Source organism: Lutzomyia longipalpis, chromosome 2 (assembly GCF_024334085.1).
Source record: "Lutzomyia longipalpis isolate SR_M1_2022 chromosome 2, ASM2433408v1".
Lineage (NCBI taxonomy): Eukaryota > Metazoa > Arthropoda > Insecta > Diptera > Psychodidae > Lutzomyia > Lutzomyia longipalpis.
The window spans coordinates 9,700,409-9,715,224 of NC_074708.1; the positions used below are offsets into that span (position 1 = coordinate 9,700,409).

Sequence of the window (14,816 nt, forward strand, 5' to 3'; positions counted from 1 at the left end):
GTTATTTATTTCTTTACATTTTTTTTTCTTCAAATAATAAAGAGAACCATAAAAAGGTGATTTTAATGTGAGAAAAGGAAAGATTTTACTGCTTGTGCACCACATTATGCGGATTTGCAATTAAAAAACAAAGCTTGGAAGCGAATTTATTAGCTCTTTTGTGCTGGGATTTAGAAAATGTATAAAGGGTATATACCTTGGATATGTCCTTTCTCTTAGATAGCTTTATAAGAGAAAACACAACAATTTTCTTTTTACTCCTTCATTGTTATGTATTTTTATGTATTTTGTTACATTATATACCCCTTCTTTTCCCATCGCCGTATGACGTAAGGCGCGGCATTTTCTTACACCCAACACCCATTCATATCATTTAATTATGCAACCAACCACCCCCTGGGAAATCACTTACCTTATGCTATTGCTCCGATTCAGTCTGGAACTGTTGGCGAATGGATCCCTCTGCAGCTGTAGCTTGTGATTTCTTACACCGGCCATTTGGTTTATCTGGAGACTCTCGAGGGAATCCCCTTCCGATAGACGACTCACGGCTGTATTGCTGTGCTTCAGCCACATGGCGTAGGTGCCGTAGTCTGGCTTAACTTCGGCATACGTCTGTGTATCCGAGAGGCTACCATCATTCAATTTTGCCGAGGCACGATTTGACATACGATGATGGAAGAATTGCAAATCCGTTCCAGGTTTTGGCAAACTATGGGATCCCGTTGAAAGTCTCTCACGAATCGATTGACTCAATTGTGCTGCACCTGGGCCGGTGAGAGAGAAACTTCTATGCTGAGAATTTGGATGAACTTCTGTGTGGAATAACAAAAGAACATTTAAGTTAATACTGGATCCCTTTTGAAAGTTCATACCCACCACCCACACAAACCCCAGCCCCGATGAAACTTTTAATTAAATAACTTCTCATTGTTTTTGGTAGCATACCACCTCGCATAATATTCTTTTGCCAATCTTACTGTTTACGCTAGCGTAAATTAATGAAGTGAATCACCCTATCGAGAATTGGTATGCAACGGTCATGAGCTACAGTTAAATTTGTGAATTTTTGAAATTCCTCTTATCAGTTTTTTTTTCTCTCTATTATCTCCCTTTCGTGATAATCTCTTTTTTCTTTACTTCCACTTTCACTTTCTCCATTATTGTTATTATTTTTTCAATCAATTAAAGAATTAAAATTTGAAATTTGATTAATTTGAATATAAATAAAATCCGCTGCTCAGTTTAATTCATTGAATCAGGAAGAAATTGTTTTATTTAAAACCTCAGTGAAATAGAATTGCCCCACTGATCCTGAAATAAGGAGAAATTGGCAGAAGTGCAACTCATTTCAACCACGAGGAAGATCTTCCAGATTTTGGATTTGCCTTTAGATTGCAACAATCCGCGGTTCTTCGAGCCGAAGGGCTCAGATATTAATTAATGTGTTGCATCTATTAAAGGTACGACAACTGGAAGTTATTTGGGTGGACCACCAGATATTCTATTAATTATTAATTAATTCGGATCTTACCCAAGGTATGTGACCAGAGGGAAGGATTGGAAGAAGAAGAAGGAACAATCGCTTATCTTATTTATTTCTTTTGGAATCCTTACCTAAGGTAATCTTTACAATTGGTTCTTCGAGCCGAAGGGCTCAGATATTAATTAATGTGTTGCATCTATTAAAGGTACGACAACTGGAAGTTATTTGGGTGGACCACCAGATATTCTATTAATTATTAATTAATTCGGATCTTACCCAAGGTATGTGACCAGAGGGAAGGATTGGAAGAAGAAGAAGGAACAATCGCTTATCTTATTTATTTCTTTTGGAATCCTTACCTAAGGTAATCTTTACAATTGGTCCTTCGGGGGAAAAAATCAGCACAAGATGCCAGGAAGATCCAGTCAGAGAGCGGCGTACAAAGGCCAATTCACTACGCTGAAGAAGGATGTCAATGAAATCAGCCGCAATCCTGACTGTCTTCTCAATGAGGGGATGATTGAAACTCTTTTGTATCATCGTCAAAGTCTGGAGTCAATTGAGCGGAAATATTGTGAGGTACAAAGGGCAATTATTGATGAAACTAAACCCGAAGATGCAAAAAGGGCTGAACAAGAAGAACTCGATAATTTCCTGAATGAGACGACCCACACCGGAAATCAGATCAACCGTTTTATCGCTAAGCTTCAAGCCACTGACTATGCACCTAGGCAACCAACAGCTTCCGGTGGTTCAACCAGTGATTTCTCAGCGTTTTTAACGTTGATGGAAAAACAATTGGAAGAGCAGAAGGAGCAGAGATTGCAAACCAATACTACTATAGAGAGAATGGTGGGTGAGATGAATAGGCTTTCTAGCAGCATCAATGCGAACAACGGCGGACCTACGATGATGGGAAATCCCAATGAAACTTTCACAGTTACGGCTCCACCTCGCAGAAAATTGGACGTGATTAAGATTCAGCCATTCTCAGGAGACTACACAGAGTGGAAAACTTTTAAAGACCTCTTTGAGTCGATTATTGGGAATGATGACACCCTCACTAAATCTGAAAAGATGCAATATTTAAAGACTCTCATAGTTGGAGAAGCTCAACCCATTATTGAGTCCCTAAAGGTCTGCGACGAAAACTATGATGTGGCTTGGACTATACTATCCAAAGAATTCGACAGTGCTGCACCCATTGTAGCATCTTACATGAAAGATTTTTTTGCTTTGCCAGCTGTAGCATCGGCCTCTGTCCAGGGCATTCAAAATCTTCAGAGAAAGTCCAATTCTATTTTGCAAGCATTAGACGCAATGGAGGTAACGTCTCGAGACCCTTTCATTATTTATTCGATTCTGCAGAAACTTGATGAGGAGACCCGTGCTTTATGGGCTGGAAAAGTTAAGGAAAATTGTCCAACTTGGGAGCAATTCAATGAATTTTTGGTAGAGAGAAGTTTTCAACTCAGAATGTCTTTACCAGAAAAATCCTACAAGTCACAGACTCACCCCAAAAAATCTTTGCCTACCAACAAGAAACCAAAGATGAATTCTACTAGCCTTGCAGCCACGGAAAAGAAGAATTGCGAGTTCTGCAAACTACATCCACACAAACTATTTCGGTGCAAGAAGTTCATCGCTCTGGATGGGATGCGTAGATTGGCGGCTGTTAAGGAGCTCAAGGTGTGTGAGAACTGCTTGTCGGACAATCACAAAGTAGAACATTGTTCATACTCTTTGTGCAATATATGCAACGGCAAACACAACCGATTGCTACATGATGCAATTATTATTGCCACCACTACAATCCCAACTCCTGGAGGAAGCCAGGGTCAGACTGGAAATCCAGTCAATCTCATATGTAAGAATGTTACCACCAAGATGTCCAAGGTACTTCTTGCGACAGTTATGATCAGGATTGTGGATTCTTCAGGAGAACAGCATTTGTGCAGAGCCATTTTGGACTGTGGATCTCAAGTCAACATGATCTCTGCAAGATTGTGTCAATTGCTGCATTTGAAGAAGAAGACCGTCAACCTTTCCATTGAGGGAGTAGGGACTTCATCACAGTCAGCCCAGCATGTCGCAGATGTCGTAGTGAGACCAAGGATGATGACTTCTTCATACTCTCTACCTATGACGTGCATCGTCATGAAGAGAGTCACCAGTGATCAGCCAAATTGGGATACATCTTCGCTGAACTTCCAAATCCCAAAGCACTTCCAGTTGGCAGACCCCAACTGGCAAGAGACTCACCCTATCGACTTACTCATTGGTGGGCAATTCTTTTGTGACATCATGACCGATGATACCCATGTTTTGGGTCCTCACCATCCTGTGATGAAAAATACAGTATTTGGATGGGTGTTAATGGGACCTTGTTATGTCGGCCATAATGATTCTCAGGTTGTCTCATGCAACACTGCCACCATGGAAAGCATTGATACGGGACTACGTAGATTTTGGGAGTTGGAGGAGATATCAGTAGGTTCCCCCAGATCATTGGATCAAGACAAGGTGGAAGAACTTTACCGAGCTACCACAACTCGAGACCAAGATGGGCGCTATGTGGTACTATTGCCTTTTAAGGATAACATGGAAGAGTTGGGCAACAACAGGGCATCAGCCAGACGCCAATTATTTCTATTGGAAGCGCGTCTGAGAAAAAATCCAGAACTCCGTGCACAATACAACCAGATCTTTGAGGAGTATTTGGAGAAGGGATTTATCGAGGTTGTGCCATATGATCAGCTCAACAGACCTTGTTTTTATATGCCACATCATTGCGTTATCAAGGAAGATGCAGTATCAACCAAGGTTCGAATTGTCTTTAATGGAAGTTCGCCATCCGAATCCGGGCTAAGCTTAAATGACAAACTTATGGTAGGAGCTACTGTACAACCACCGTTGCTTAAAATTCTGCTGAACCTCAGACGACATCCTGTTGCCTTTACCTGTGACATTGTAAAAATGTACTTACAGACAATACTTTACGAACCTCACAGGGATTACCAACGATTTTTATGGGAGACCGAATCTGACCACCAAGTGAAAGACTTCAGGTTCAGGACAGTGTGCTTCGGGGTGTCTGCATCTCCGTACTTAGCCACTCGATCATTGATTCAGTTAGCCTTGGATGAGGGGCACAGATTCCCGATAGCTGCGAAATTGATATTGAATAACTTCTACATAGACGATTGTCTGGTCAGCATGCCTACGATTGAGGAGGCACTCGAAGCAAAGAGACAGCTCATAGCTCTACTGGCCCTAGCCAAACTTGAACTGTCCAAATTCAGGTCAACTCATATGGAACTCACACCTTCATCTGATGAAAATTATCAACTGGACATGCCATCTGAAGAACAGGTTGTAAAGACTTTGGGAATGAGTTGGTGCCTACAGACTGATATGTTCCAGTACACAGTGAACGAATTCCATGGACCAGCAACCAAGAGAAATATGTTGTCAATTCTTGGAAAAATTTATGACCCAATGGGACTCGTATGCCCCATTACAACTGTTGCAAAATGTATCCTGCAAGACGTGTGGAAGTTATCAATGGACTGGGACACTGAAATTGATGGTGATTTGGAGAAAAGATGGAAAGAGTTCATGAACACTCTACCTTCAATGGAGGATCTGAGGATTCCCCGATGGATATCAAACATCTCCGAAGTAGTACACCAGGAACTTCACTGTTTTGGCGATGCAAGCAAGAGAGCCCATGGAGCTTGTATTTACCTTGTAACTCAAGATGCTGCAGGTAACAGATGCTCCAGGCTATACGCAGCCAAGTCCAAGATTAACCCCATCAGCTATGAGGAGAAAGTAAAGGATAAGATCAAGAAGAAGGACTTCACCATTCCGAAAGGAGAATTATGTGGAGCTGTCTTGGCTATGAAACTTGCCTCAACTGTCTCGGACGCAACAGAAGTACAGCAAATCTATTTTTGGCTGGATGCCACTGCTGTGCTACATCAAATTCATAACCCGACTCAAAAACGAGAAGTTTTTGTACGCAACAAGGTTAAGAAGATTCTAGATGAAACCAACTGTCAGCAATGGAGACACGTTGGAACCAAGTCCAACCCAGCTGACCTGGCTTCACGAGGAGCTACTCCTCAACAGCTCATTTCAGCGGAACTGTGGTGGCATGGGCCAGAATGGTTGTTGAAGTCTGAAGAGAATTGGCCACCGAAGTTCAACGCACCCAATGATGACGGAGCACAAGTGGAGACTAGTTTAGCACTCACTACGGATTCATCAGAGAAGGAAAAACTGGTTGCCAATCCAATCTTCGAATTTTTATTGGCTCAGTTTAGCTCCTACAGCAAGATCCGTCTAGTTTTGGCACGATGTCTTCAACTCGTAGAAATTTGGAAGTCATCAAAGGTCCGAGTGACTCGCAACTCGAGGAGAACTACCTTTTCCAAATTCTTGCATGTGAAATTCCTAAGGGATGCCGAAAAACTCTTGATACAATGGGATCAGCAGCAACATTTTTCTCATGTTTTGGATGCTCTGACAAACGGATCTCTGGAAACAAACGCAAGCCTTCGCCATTTTGGAAAATTGAGACCATTTCTGGATTCTGAGGGTACATTGAGAGTTGGAGGTCGACTTAGCAAATCTACACTCAACTATGATACAAAACACCCGAAGATCCTGCCCAAAAGCCTCTTAAGTCGTTTGATTGCAGAACGTGAGCATCTTCTACTTATGCATGCTGGACCACAGCTTACCTTGGCATCCTTGAGGCAAAAATATTGGCCTATTGATGGACGTCGCTTGACTCGAAGTGTCTTAAGGAAATGCCTCACTTGCATCAAGGCAAGGCCCACTCACGTTCAGCAACTTATGGGGGACTTACCCCCGGAGCGAATCGACCATTTGACTGCCTTCAATACAATAGGTGTCGATTTTGCTGGGCCCATCTACATCAAACAAGGTGTCAGGAAAACTGTCACAATTAAGGCTTATGTGGCGGTCTTCGTCTGCTTTTCTACTAAGGCTGTGCATTTGGAGGGAGTTAGTTCACTCCACACAGATTCCTTCATTGCTGCATTTCGCAGAATGATTGCGAGAAGAGGGTTGCCACATAAGGTGTTTTCCGACAATGGAACCACATTTGTAGGCGCCGATAGAGAACTTAAGCGGTTGTGGGAGGCAGAGCAACACCAGCAAGCGATCCAGATGGTGGCAGGGGAACTTGGCATCGAATGGAACTTTTTACCTCCCAGATCACCGCATCACGGCGGCCTCCATGAAGCTGCCGTGAAATCTTTTAAACACCACTTTGTGCGAGTTGTGGGTGACAGAGCACTGACATTTGAAGGGCTAGCAACCATCCTGTGTCAGATTGAAGCTGTATTGAACAGCAGGCCGCTTGTTCCCACATCAGACAACCCCGACGATCTCCATTGGATCAGCCCATCTAGCCTATGCACACTGAAGGACACACTTACACAACTACCTGACCCATCAGTGACTCACCTCAAAATTGGCTATCTGGACAAATGGCACCTTTTGCAGAGAGTGTATCAGGATGTTACTAACCAATGGAAACGCGATTATCTTACAACGCTTCAAACTCGCAGCAAGTGGTACAAACAATACGAAAATCTCAAGGAGGGAGATTTTGTTCTGATGAGCGACATGGCCCTTCCATCTACCAAGTGGCCGACAGGACGCATCGTGAAGATCTTCCCTGGCCGAGACAACAAGGTGAGAGTAGCAGATGTCAGAACTCATCGTGGAGTCTACAGAAGAGCTGTCCAGAAGCTAGTGCGACTTCCCATAGAAGAAGCATAAAGCTCTTCTGTCCCCGGAGCATGTTTACGCTAGCGTAAATTAATGAAGTGAATCACCCTATCGAGAATTGGTATGCAACGGTCATGAGCTACAGTTAAATTTGTGAATTTTTGAAATTCCTCTTATCAGTTTTTTTTTCTCTCTATTATCTCCCTTTCGTGATAATCTCTTTTTTCTTTACTTCCACTTTCACTTTCTCCATTGTTGTTATTATTTTTTCAATCAATTAAAGAATTAAAATTTGAAATTTGATTAATTTGAATATAAATAAAATCCGCTGCTCAGTTTAATTCATTAAATCAGGAAGAAATTGTTTTATTTAAAACCTCAGTGAAATAGAATTGCCCCACTGATCCTGAAATAAGGAGAAATTCAAGGTATGTGACCAGAGGGAAGGATTGGAAGAAGAAGAAGGAACAATCGCTTATCTTATTTATTTCTTTTGGAATCCTTACCTAAGGTAATCTTTACACTTACATTCAATAGCAAAATATGTTCTCTTTCTTCAAGTCACTTTCAAAATTCTTAGATCTTGAAAACTTTTTTTGTTGTTGTTAAAGAGGCTACAGTAGGGGAAAGTTTGTATTTGTAGATTAAAATTAAATTAATAAATTTCGAGTGGCCTTGTGATGAAAAATCAATTTTGATTGAATTCTCGTCCTTCATTATATTTTCCTAAATATTTACTCAAAGTAAACTAATAAATTGCTTTACTTTATTAATGTTTAAGCCTTCAGACTGGCTTTTTAAAAGGAAAATAAAAAAGATTGAGCTTTGAAGAAATGTTTACAGCTTCAAAACTTTTTTGTCTGATTCTTTTTTAGCCCCATTCTCCCATTAAAAAATGATTTAAAAAAATATTTCTTACTTGATTGCAAATCCGTTGAGCAGGTTTGTGTTCCTCCGGAAACTTTGATTTTTCCAGTACGAGGAACTGCCGAGACATGTGCCGTCCTATTGACACCCTGTTGCCCCATGAGCATCTGCTGATGCCCATCCTGGACAATATTGTTCGCCATCACTGCACCGTTCGTACGTTTGATGTAGCCAAAGCTCTGGGGAACCTTTGTGCGACTGGAGCCGCCCTTGGACGACGAATGGCTTCGTCGAGAGTGACTCGGCGAGCATTTCTCCTTTCGCGATGCAGTTGGACTCAGTTGTGCCTATTTTGGGGTTTTGGTATATGGTATAATATTGCAGCAAATCGTAATTTCTACATCACACACACACAACATACTGTAAAAAGGTGGAAAGTATGCTACACATAACATAAAATGTAGGCAACATGCATAAAAGGAACTTTTTCAATTTGTTATCACATGAATTTTGTCAGAGCTTTTTACCTCATTGCAGATTCCATTATTCGGTTCCGGAATTTTATTCCAGTTCTCTCTTCCATTTCTCAGTCCCTTACTTCCGGTACTCGTACCGTTCATTTCCATTTCCAGGTTTCCCTCTAAATTTTCTGCATTTTCATGTCTACCACATCGAGATCTGTCCAAATGAAAATAAATTTAATGAAAATTTTTGTGTGTGGAAAATGGGCGGATGTGTTGGTGATTCCTATCTCTTAACTGATGTCCCATTCATACCTACTCCTTTTTTTTCATCTCTCAATTCTGTGAGGCTTTTTTTGTATTTTATATTAAAAAATGTACCTCCCCATTTAATCCCCACCCCAATGTCAATTTTTCTTACTCAGCATTGTTTCGCAAAATTGCACATTTCTTTCAACAAATAATAGAGAGTTGGAGTAAAATTGAGAGAAAAGACGGTGAATAAATAAAATATCTACATATGTGGGTATAATAGTACTACGTCGAAAATGGGAGTGGGTGGATACGGAAAAGTGTGGAAAATTCAGACTGTCTGACAGTGAGTGGAAAAAAAAGGAAAACTTTCCAATTTTCCTCACAAAAAACGTTCTTTTTCCCCCACGATATTGACCCAACCAGAGTCACTTTTTTATAAGAGGTATTGCCTTATTGCCTGTTTAACTTTTGCAAACTTACATTTTGATTTATTAATCCACATTTAGTAAAATACAATTTGTAGCAAATTTTCGTCTCATGCACGGAGTTTTGGTAAAAGCGACACAACAATGAGAAATTTCCACTCTTACTATATACTCTATATTATGTATGTCTATCTATATATAAATTAGGGTGTATATTTTCAATATTCTACTATTAAAAAAGAAAAAGTCAAAAAATCGCTTTTCCGATGAAATAAAATGCCCACGGGCTGGTACACGCGTGATGTAACAATTGAATAATGCTAAAATAAGGATATATGAAGTATTTAATAACAAATTGGACACTTTTATTTCACTACATCCTTGTGGACACAACACTTTTGATTTTCGACAGAGAAGCACAGAGGAAATTCAATACTCCGCTTGGCTGTGGGGTTGTGTTCCACTCGGCTGAGGAGGCGACTTCGACGAGTGAGTCACTCCACCGTACCCATGAGAAGGCCAAACAGCGCACCCCATGCATTGCTGGGTACGTGTGAGACAGGGAGCAATGTAGGAGAGCCATCAATATGGAATTTCCACACGAACCCACCCGATGCCGCCACTTATTCGAACCACCCCCTACTGAATCGCGTGCGCCAGAATGAGGCAACTACCGCAACATCGGCTACATGGGGTAGTGTGTAACACCCATTCTAAGTATCCCCTTTTTAGACGATCCCTCTTTTAGTTCTCTCTCCCCTTCGTAATATTTGAGCAAGGGCGACTCACAATCATCCCCCCATCCAGCAATGATTCTAATATGCATTTAAACGCCTTCCAGGCAATACTATACGGGAGAGTCAAATGGTGGCACTTTGTTGGGGGATGTGTACAAGGAGCCAAAGACTTTTCCGTCTTCATGCCCAAAAAAAGGGTCCGTGAGTTCGTGCCCATGAATAATTTTTTTTCTTCAGAATCCTCCCCTAAAGGAAGATTCCTTGCAAACAAGACAAATTTTCTCACACCTCCTCACGCAGTTTTCACGGTGGTGTGATTTAATGAAATTTTAAGTTGAAAGACATTGATTAAATTGAATTTACCTCCCTGGCTTTTGCTATGTAGGTACATCACACAACACATATGCTATCAATTTCTTGATACATTTTCATGCTAACTTTCTGCCCCCGAAGGCAAAATGCTATTCATTGTTCAATATGAAAAGGAGATTATTAGTAAATTCAATATTGTGTGGAAAATTAGGGGAGTTGGGGGTTAATATTGGAAGAAAAATTGGAAAATAATAATTTTTGGAGGTTTCTTTGTGCTGGTTGGGAAGCATTTTGCAATTTAAAAGACAATTTCCTCTTAGAAAAATTGATTTGTATAAAGACTTCTTGTAAAAATTAAAAGAAAGATCTCTTAAAAGATTCAAAACTCATTACCAAAAATGAATCATTTTATATATAATTTTGAAAAATTGAATTTTGCAACTTATTTTCTCAAAATTCCCAACCATCCTGTATCACAAGAAAATCAGATATTCCACATTTTATCAACTCAATTTTCCGTAAATTTGATTTTTTGTTACTCATCTCATGCAATTTAAGCCACAGAAGAGTAACATCATCAACCAAATCAAATGACTTTCCATTCATTTTCCATCTACGGGATTTTCATTTTCTCAATCCTTCTTGCTTGCGCTTTCAATCACTTGTCAGGGAAAATAGAGAAAATTTATGATTAATGAAAGTTGAATATATTGCACATTTTACTTGAATTTCGTCCAGAAATTTTGCTGAACAACATATTAGTCATTTTACTCTTTGTGTTTAAAAGAAAATTATTTAGACAAAGAATAATTTATATTACTCGATTTAAATCAATCTTACGCCAAAGCCTTGCCTTTCGTTTACAAATACAAATAATTTATAAAGAAGAATCTTTGTTTCAAGGAAAACATTTTCATACGAGCTGGAGCTTTTATGAAAAAATTAATTTGAACAAAGGATATTTAAAAATTAAAGCCCAGGCGAATTTCTTTAAAGGTATTCCCTTAAAACTAACCCACTATTTCGATCTACTAAAGAAAATTTCCTTCAAACTAAAGTGCAGAGCAATGATTTCCTGAAAGAGTTTATTTCTCGTTGCCTCCATAAACATCCGTGCGCACCCCTTTAATGCTTTATACTCTTCAGCAGCATTTCTTCCCTCAAATCTCCCCCATTGCACACACTCTCCCCAAAAAGTTCCCCCAGCATTTTTGGATTGCAAAAGACAATCCCTCTTCCGAAGGAACCATTCGTATGACGGAAATAATGGGTAACTACCGTCACTGCATGCTCCGAAGTGTGTCCTTAAACGATTCCGAGAGATGATTGTACGCTCTGGCGAAAAGAAGAGGAGCATAATATACAGAGAAAATCCATTTACTTTTATTACTTTCGTTACTATACGGGGCAGGACGATACGCTCCAAGCGCACACCACGAAGATAAATGAATCCGTGGACAACAGGTGGCACGAACAATACACAATTCCCGACATTAATTTCATACAAACACATTTTGGACATCCCCTCTAAAGGGTGGGTGGATGATGCTAGTACAGAATGATGAGAAGAAAATCAATATTTTACACTCTCTCTCTGCACTATAATTTGACGAGAAAAAAAAAAGAAATTAAACTCGCGGATTTATTGCAACATAAAATTCTCCTTTTTACGTTTTTTTTTTGAGTCAGAAAAGTTAAAAATGTTCTCTTTTTTTTTCACCCAAAAAAAGTGATAAGAAAAAAGTCGTTTATGTCTGATTTGTAGCATATACACAGAGCATACACAAACACATAAGAAGTTTTAACCATCCCCATTTATTTACTTATCCCCGGGTTCCATGCTCTTTATCTCATTTCCCAAGATTGCTTGCTTTCCCTCAAATCCCCTTACTTCATAAATATTTACATACGCACAGTGATAGTTGGATCAAAATTGGATCGTGAAGCCCCCTTCTTATTTGCTGGTGTTGGCAAAAACATATCGTCAGCATAACAGTTTTTTTGATTTTATTTTTTTTATGGTGAAGGAGTGAATTTTGAGTGAATGTTGATTGAATTTTCAAAATTAAACATCTTCCATTCAATCTTTCACTTCATAAACAATATTATGCTCTCAAAAAATATTTGAGCATCACGAGAGCCCCCCAATGTACAAATTAATTACAAACCCTCACAGACCTTTAACAAATTACAATTTTTCCTAATGCTAATAAATTCCTTTCCTGAATCATTCTTGCGAATAAAATTGGATAAAGTAAAATGAGAGTAAACAATATAGGGTGGAAAGTTCCCTGGAAAATTAATTCAAGGAAAATCTCTTCGTTTTTGGCTAATGTGAATTCACAGTGAAAGCATTTTCCTCATCAATTGAATGGTGGTGCGCATTCAATAACCCGAGACTGAATAATTGAGCGAAATCGAGTGAGCGAAAAATTATCAAGCGAGCAAAACAAAGAGCAAAATTGGGAGCACAACTGGGAGCAAAATATCCGAACGCGCCGAGCATGCCGAGCGTGAGCGAAAAATATCAAAAATTATCGAAAAAGAGCGAATGGCTCTTGCTCCTGTCGCTTGCCGAAAGGGATGGAAAATTTATATATGAAGGAGAGTGAGCGAGAACAAACATGATTTATAAATCACGTGTTTTAACGCACCACACTGAAGTTTTCCACCACGCGTCAGCAGAATAACAAAATTCCAAAGAAATTATTTTCATGACTTCTTAAAATGAAATCTTTCTTTTTAAGGAGTTCCTTTACAAAGTTAGGGTACTCCTTTAAATGAAATCTTTTCTTTTTAAGAAGTTCCTTTACAAAGTTAGGGTACTCCTTTAAATGAAAACTTTTCTTTTAAGGAATTCTATTTTAGAGTTAAGCTACTCCTTTAAATGAATTCTTTTCTTTTAAGGAGTTCCTTTACAAAGTTAAGGTACTCTTTTAAATGAATTCTTTTCTTTTTAAGGAGTTCCTTTACAAAGTTAGGGTACTCCTTTAAATGAAATCTTTTCTTTTTAAGAAGTTCCTTTACAAAGTTAGGGTACTCCTTTAAATGAAAACTTTTCTTTTTAAAGAGTTCCTTTAAAAAGTTAAGGTACTCTTTTAAATGAATTCTTTTCTTTTTAAGGAGTTCCTTTACAAAGTTAAGGTACTCCGTTAAATGAAATCTTTTCTTTTAAGGAGTTCCTTTAAAAAGTTAAGGTACTCCTTTAAATGAATTCTTTTCTTTTTAAAGAGTTCTTTTTTAGAGTTAAGGTACTCCTTTAAATGAATTCTTTTCTTTTTAAGGAGTTCCTTTACAAAGTTAAGGTACTCCTTTAAATGAAATCTTTTCTTTTAAGGAATTCTATTTTAGAGTTAAGCTACTCCTTTAAATAAATACTTTTCTTTTTAAAGAGTTCCTTTACAAAGTTAAGGTACTCTTTTAAATGAATTCTTTTCTTTTAAGGAGTTCCTTTACAAAGTTAAGGTACTCTTTTAAATGAATTCTTTTCTTTTTAAGGAGTTCCTTTACAAAGTTAGGGTACTCCTTTAAATGAAATCTTTTCTTTTTAAAGAATTCCTTTAAAAAGTTAAGGTACTCCTTTAAATGAATTCTTTTCTTTTTAAAGAGTTCTTTTTTAGAGTTATGGTACTCTTTTAAATGAAAACTTTCTTTTTAAGGAGTTCCTTTACAAAGTTAGGGTACTCCTTTAAATGAAATCTTTTCTTTTTAAGAAGTTCCTTTACAAAGTTAGGGTACTCCTTTAAATGAAAACTTTTCTTTTTAAAGAGTTCCTTTAAAAAGTTAAGGTACTCTTTTAAATGAATTCTTTTCTTTTTAAGGAGTTCCTTTACAAAGTTAAGGTACTCCTTTAAATGAAATCTTTTCTTTTAAGGAGTTCCTTTAAAAAGTTAAGGTACTCCTTTAAATGAATTCTTTTCTTTTTAAAGAGTTCTTTTTTAGAGTTAAGGTACTCCTTTAAATGAATTCTTTTCTTTTTAAGGAGTTCCTTTACAAAGTTAAGGTACTCCTTTAAATGAAATCTTTTCTTTTAAGGAATTCTATTTTAGAGTTAAGCTACTCCTTTAAATAAATACTTTTCTTTTTAAAGAGTTCCTTTACAAAGTTAAGGTACTCTTTTAAATGAATTCTTTTCTTTTAAGGAGTTCCTTTACAAAGTTAAGGTACTCTTTTAAATGAATTCTTTTCTTTTTAAGGAGTTCCTTTACAAAGTTAGGGTACTCCTTTAAATGAAATCTTTTCTTTTTAAAGAATTCCTTTAAAAAGTTAAGGTACTCCTTTAAATGAATTCTTTTCTTTTTAAAGAGTTCTTTTTTAGAGTTATGGTACTCTTTTAAATGAAAACTTTCTTTTTAAGGAGTTCCTTTACAAAGTTAGGGTACTCCTTTAAATGAAATCTTTTCTTTTTAAGAAGTTCCTTTACAAAGTTAGGGTACTCCTTTAAATGAAAACTTTTCTTTTTAAAGAGTTCCTTTACAAAGTTAAGGTACTCTTTTAAATGAATTCT

General features: G+C 38.1%; 1 protein-coding gene across 7 annotated transcripts in view; it reads right to left on the reverse strand.

Moving 5' to 3' along the window:
- The window catches only part of LOC129788932 (protein sickie), a 105,503-nt gene that overhangs the window by 13,558 nt on the left and 77,129 nt on the right, over positions 1 to 14,816 (reverse strand). For 4 of the 7 annotated variants that reach the window (XM_055825395.1, XM_055825397.1, XM_055825400.1 and 1 more), the window contains 4 exons: positions 8,647 to 8,797; positions 8,172 to 8,466; positions 413 to 815; positions 197 to 223 (listed from right to left, as the gene is read on the reverse strand). In XM_055825395.1, the coding sequence (XP_055681370.1) occupies positions 197 to 223; positions 413 to 815; positions 8,172 to 8,466; positions 8,647 to 8,797 (876 nt within the window). Of the gene's footprint in view, positions 1 to 196; positions 224 to 412; positions 816 to 8,171; positions 8,467 to 8,646; positions 8,798 to 9,315; positions 10,906 to 14,816 lie in introns of those variants that run through there. The other 3 variants (XM_055825396.1, XM_055825398.1, XM_055825401.1) reach the window with 2 other exon arrangements.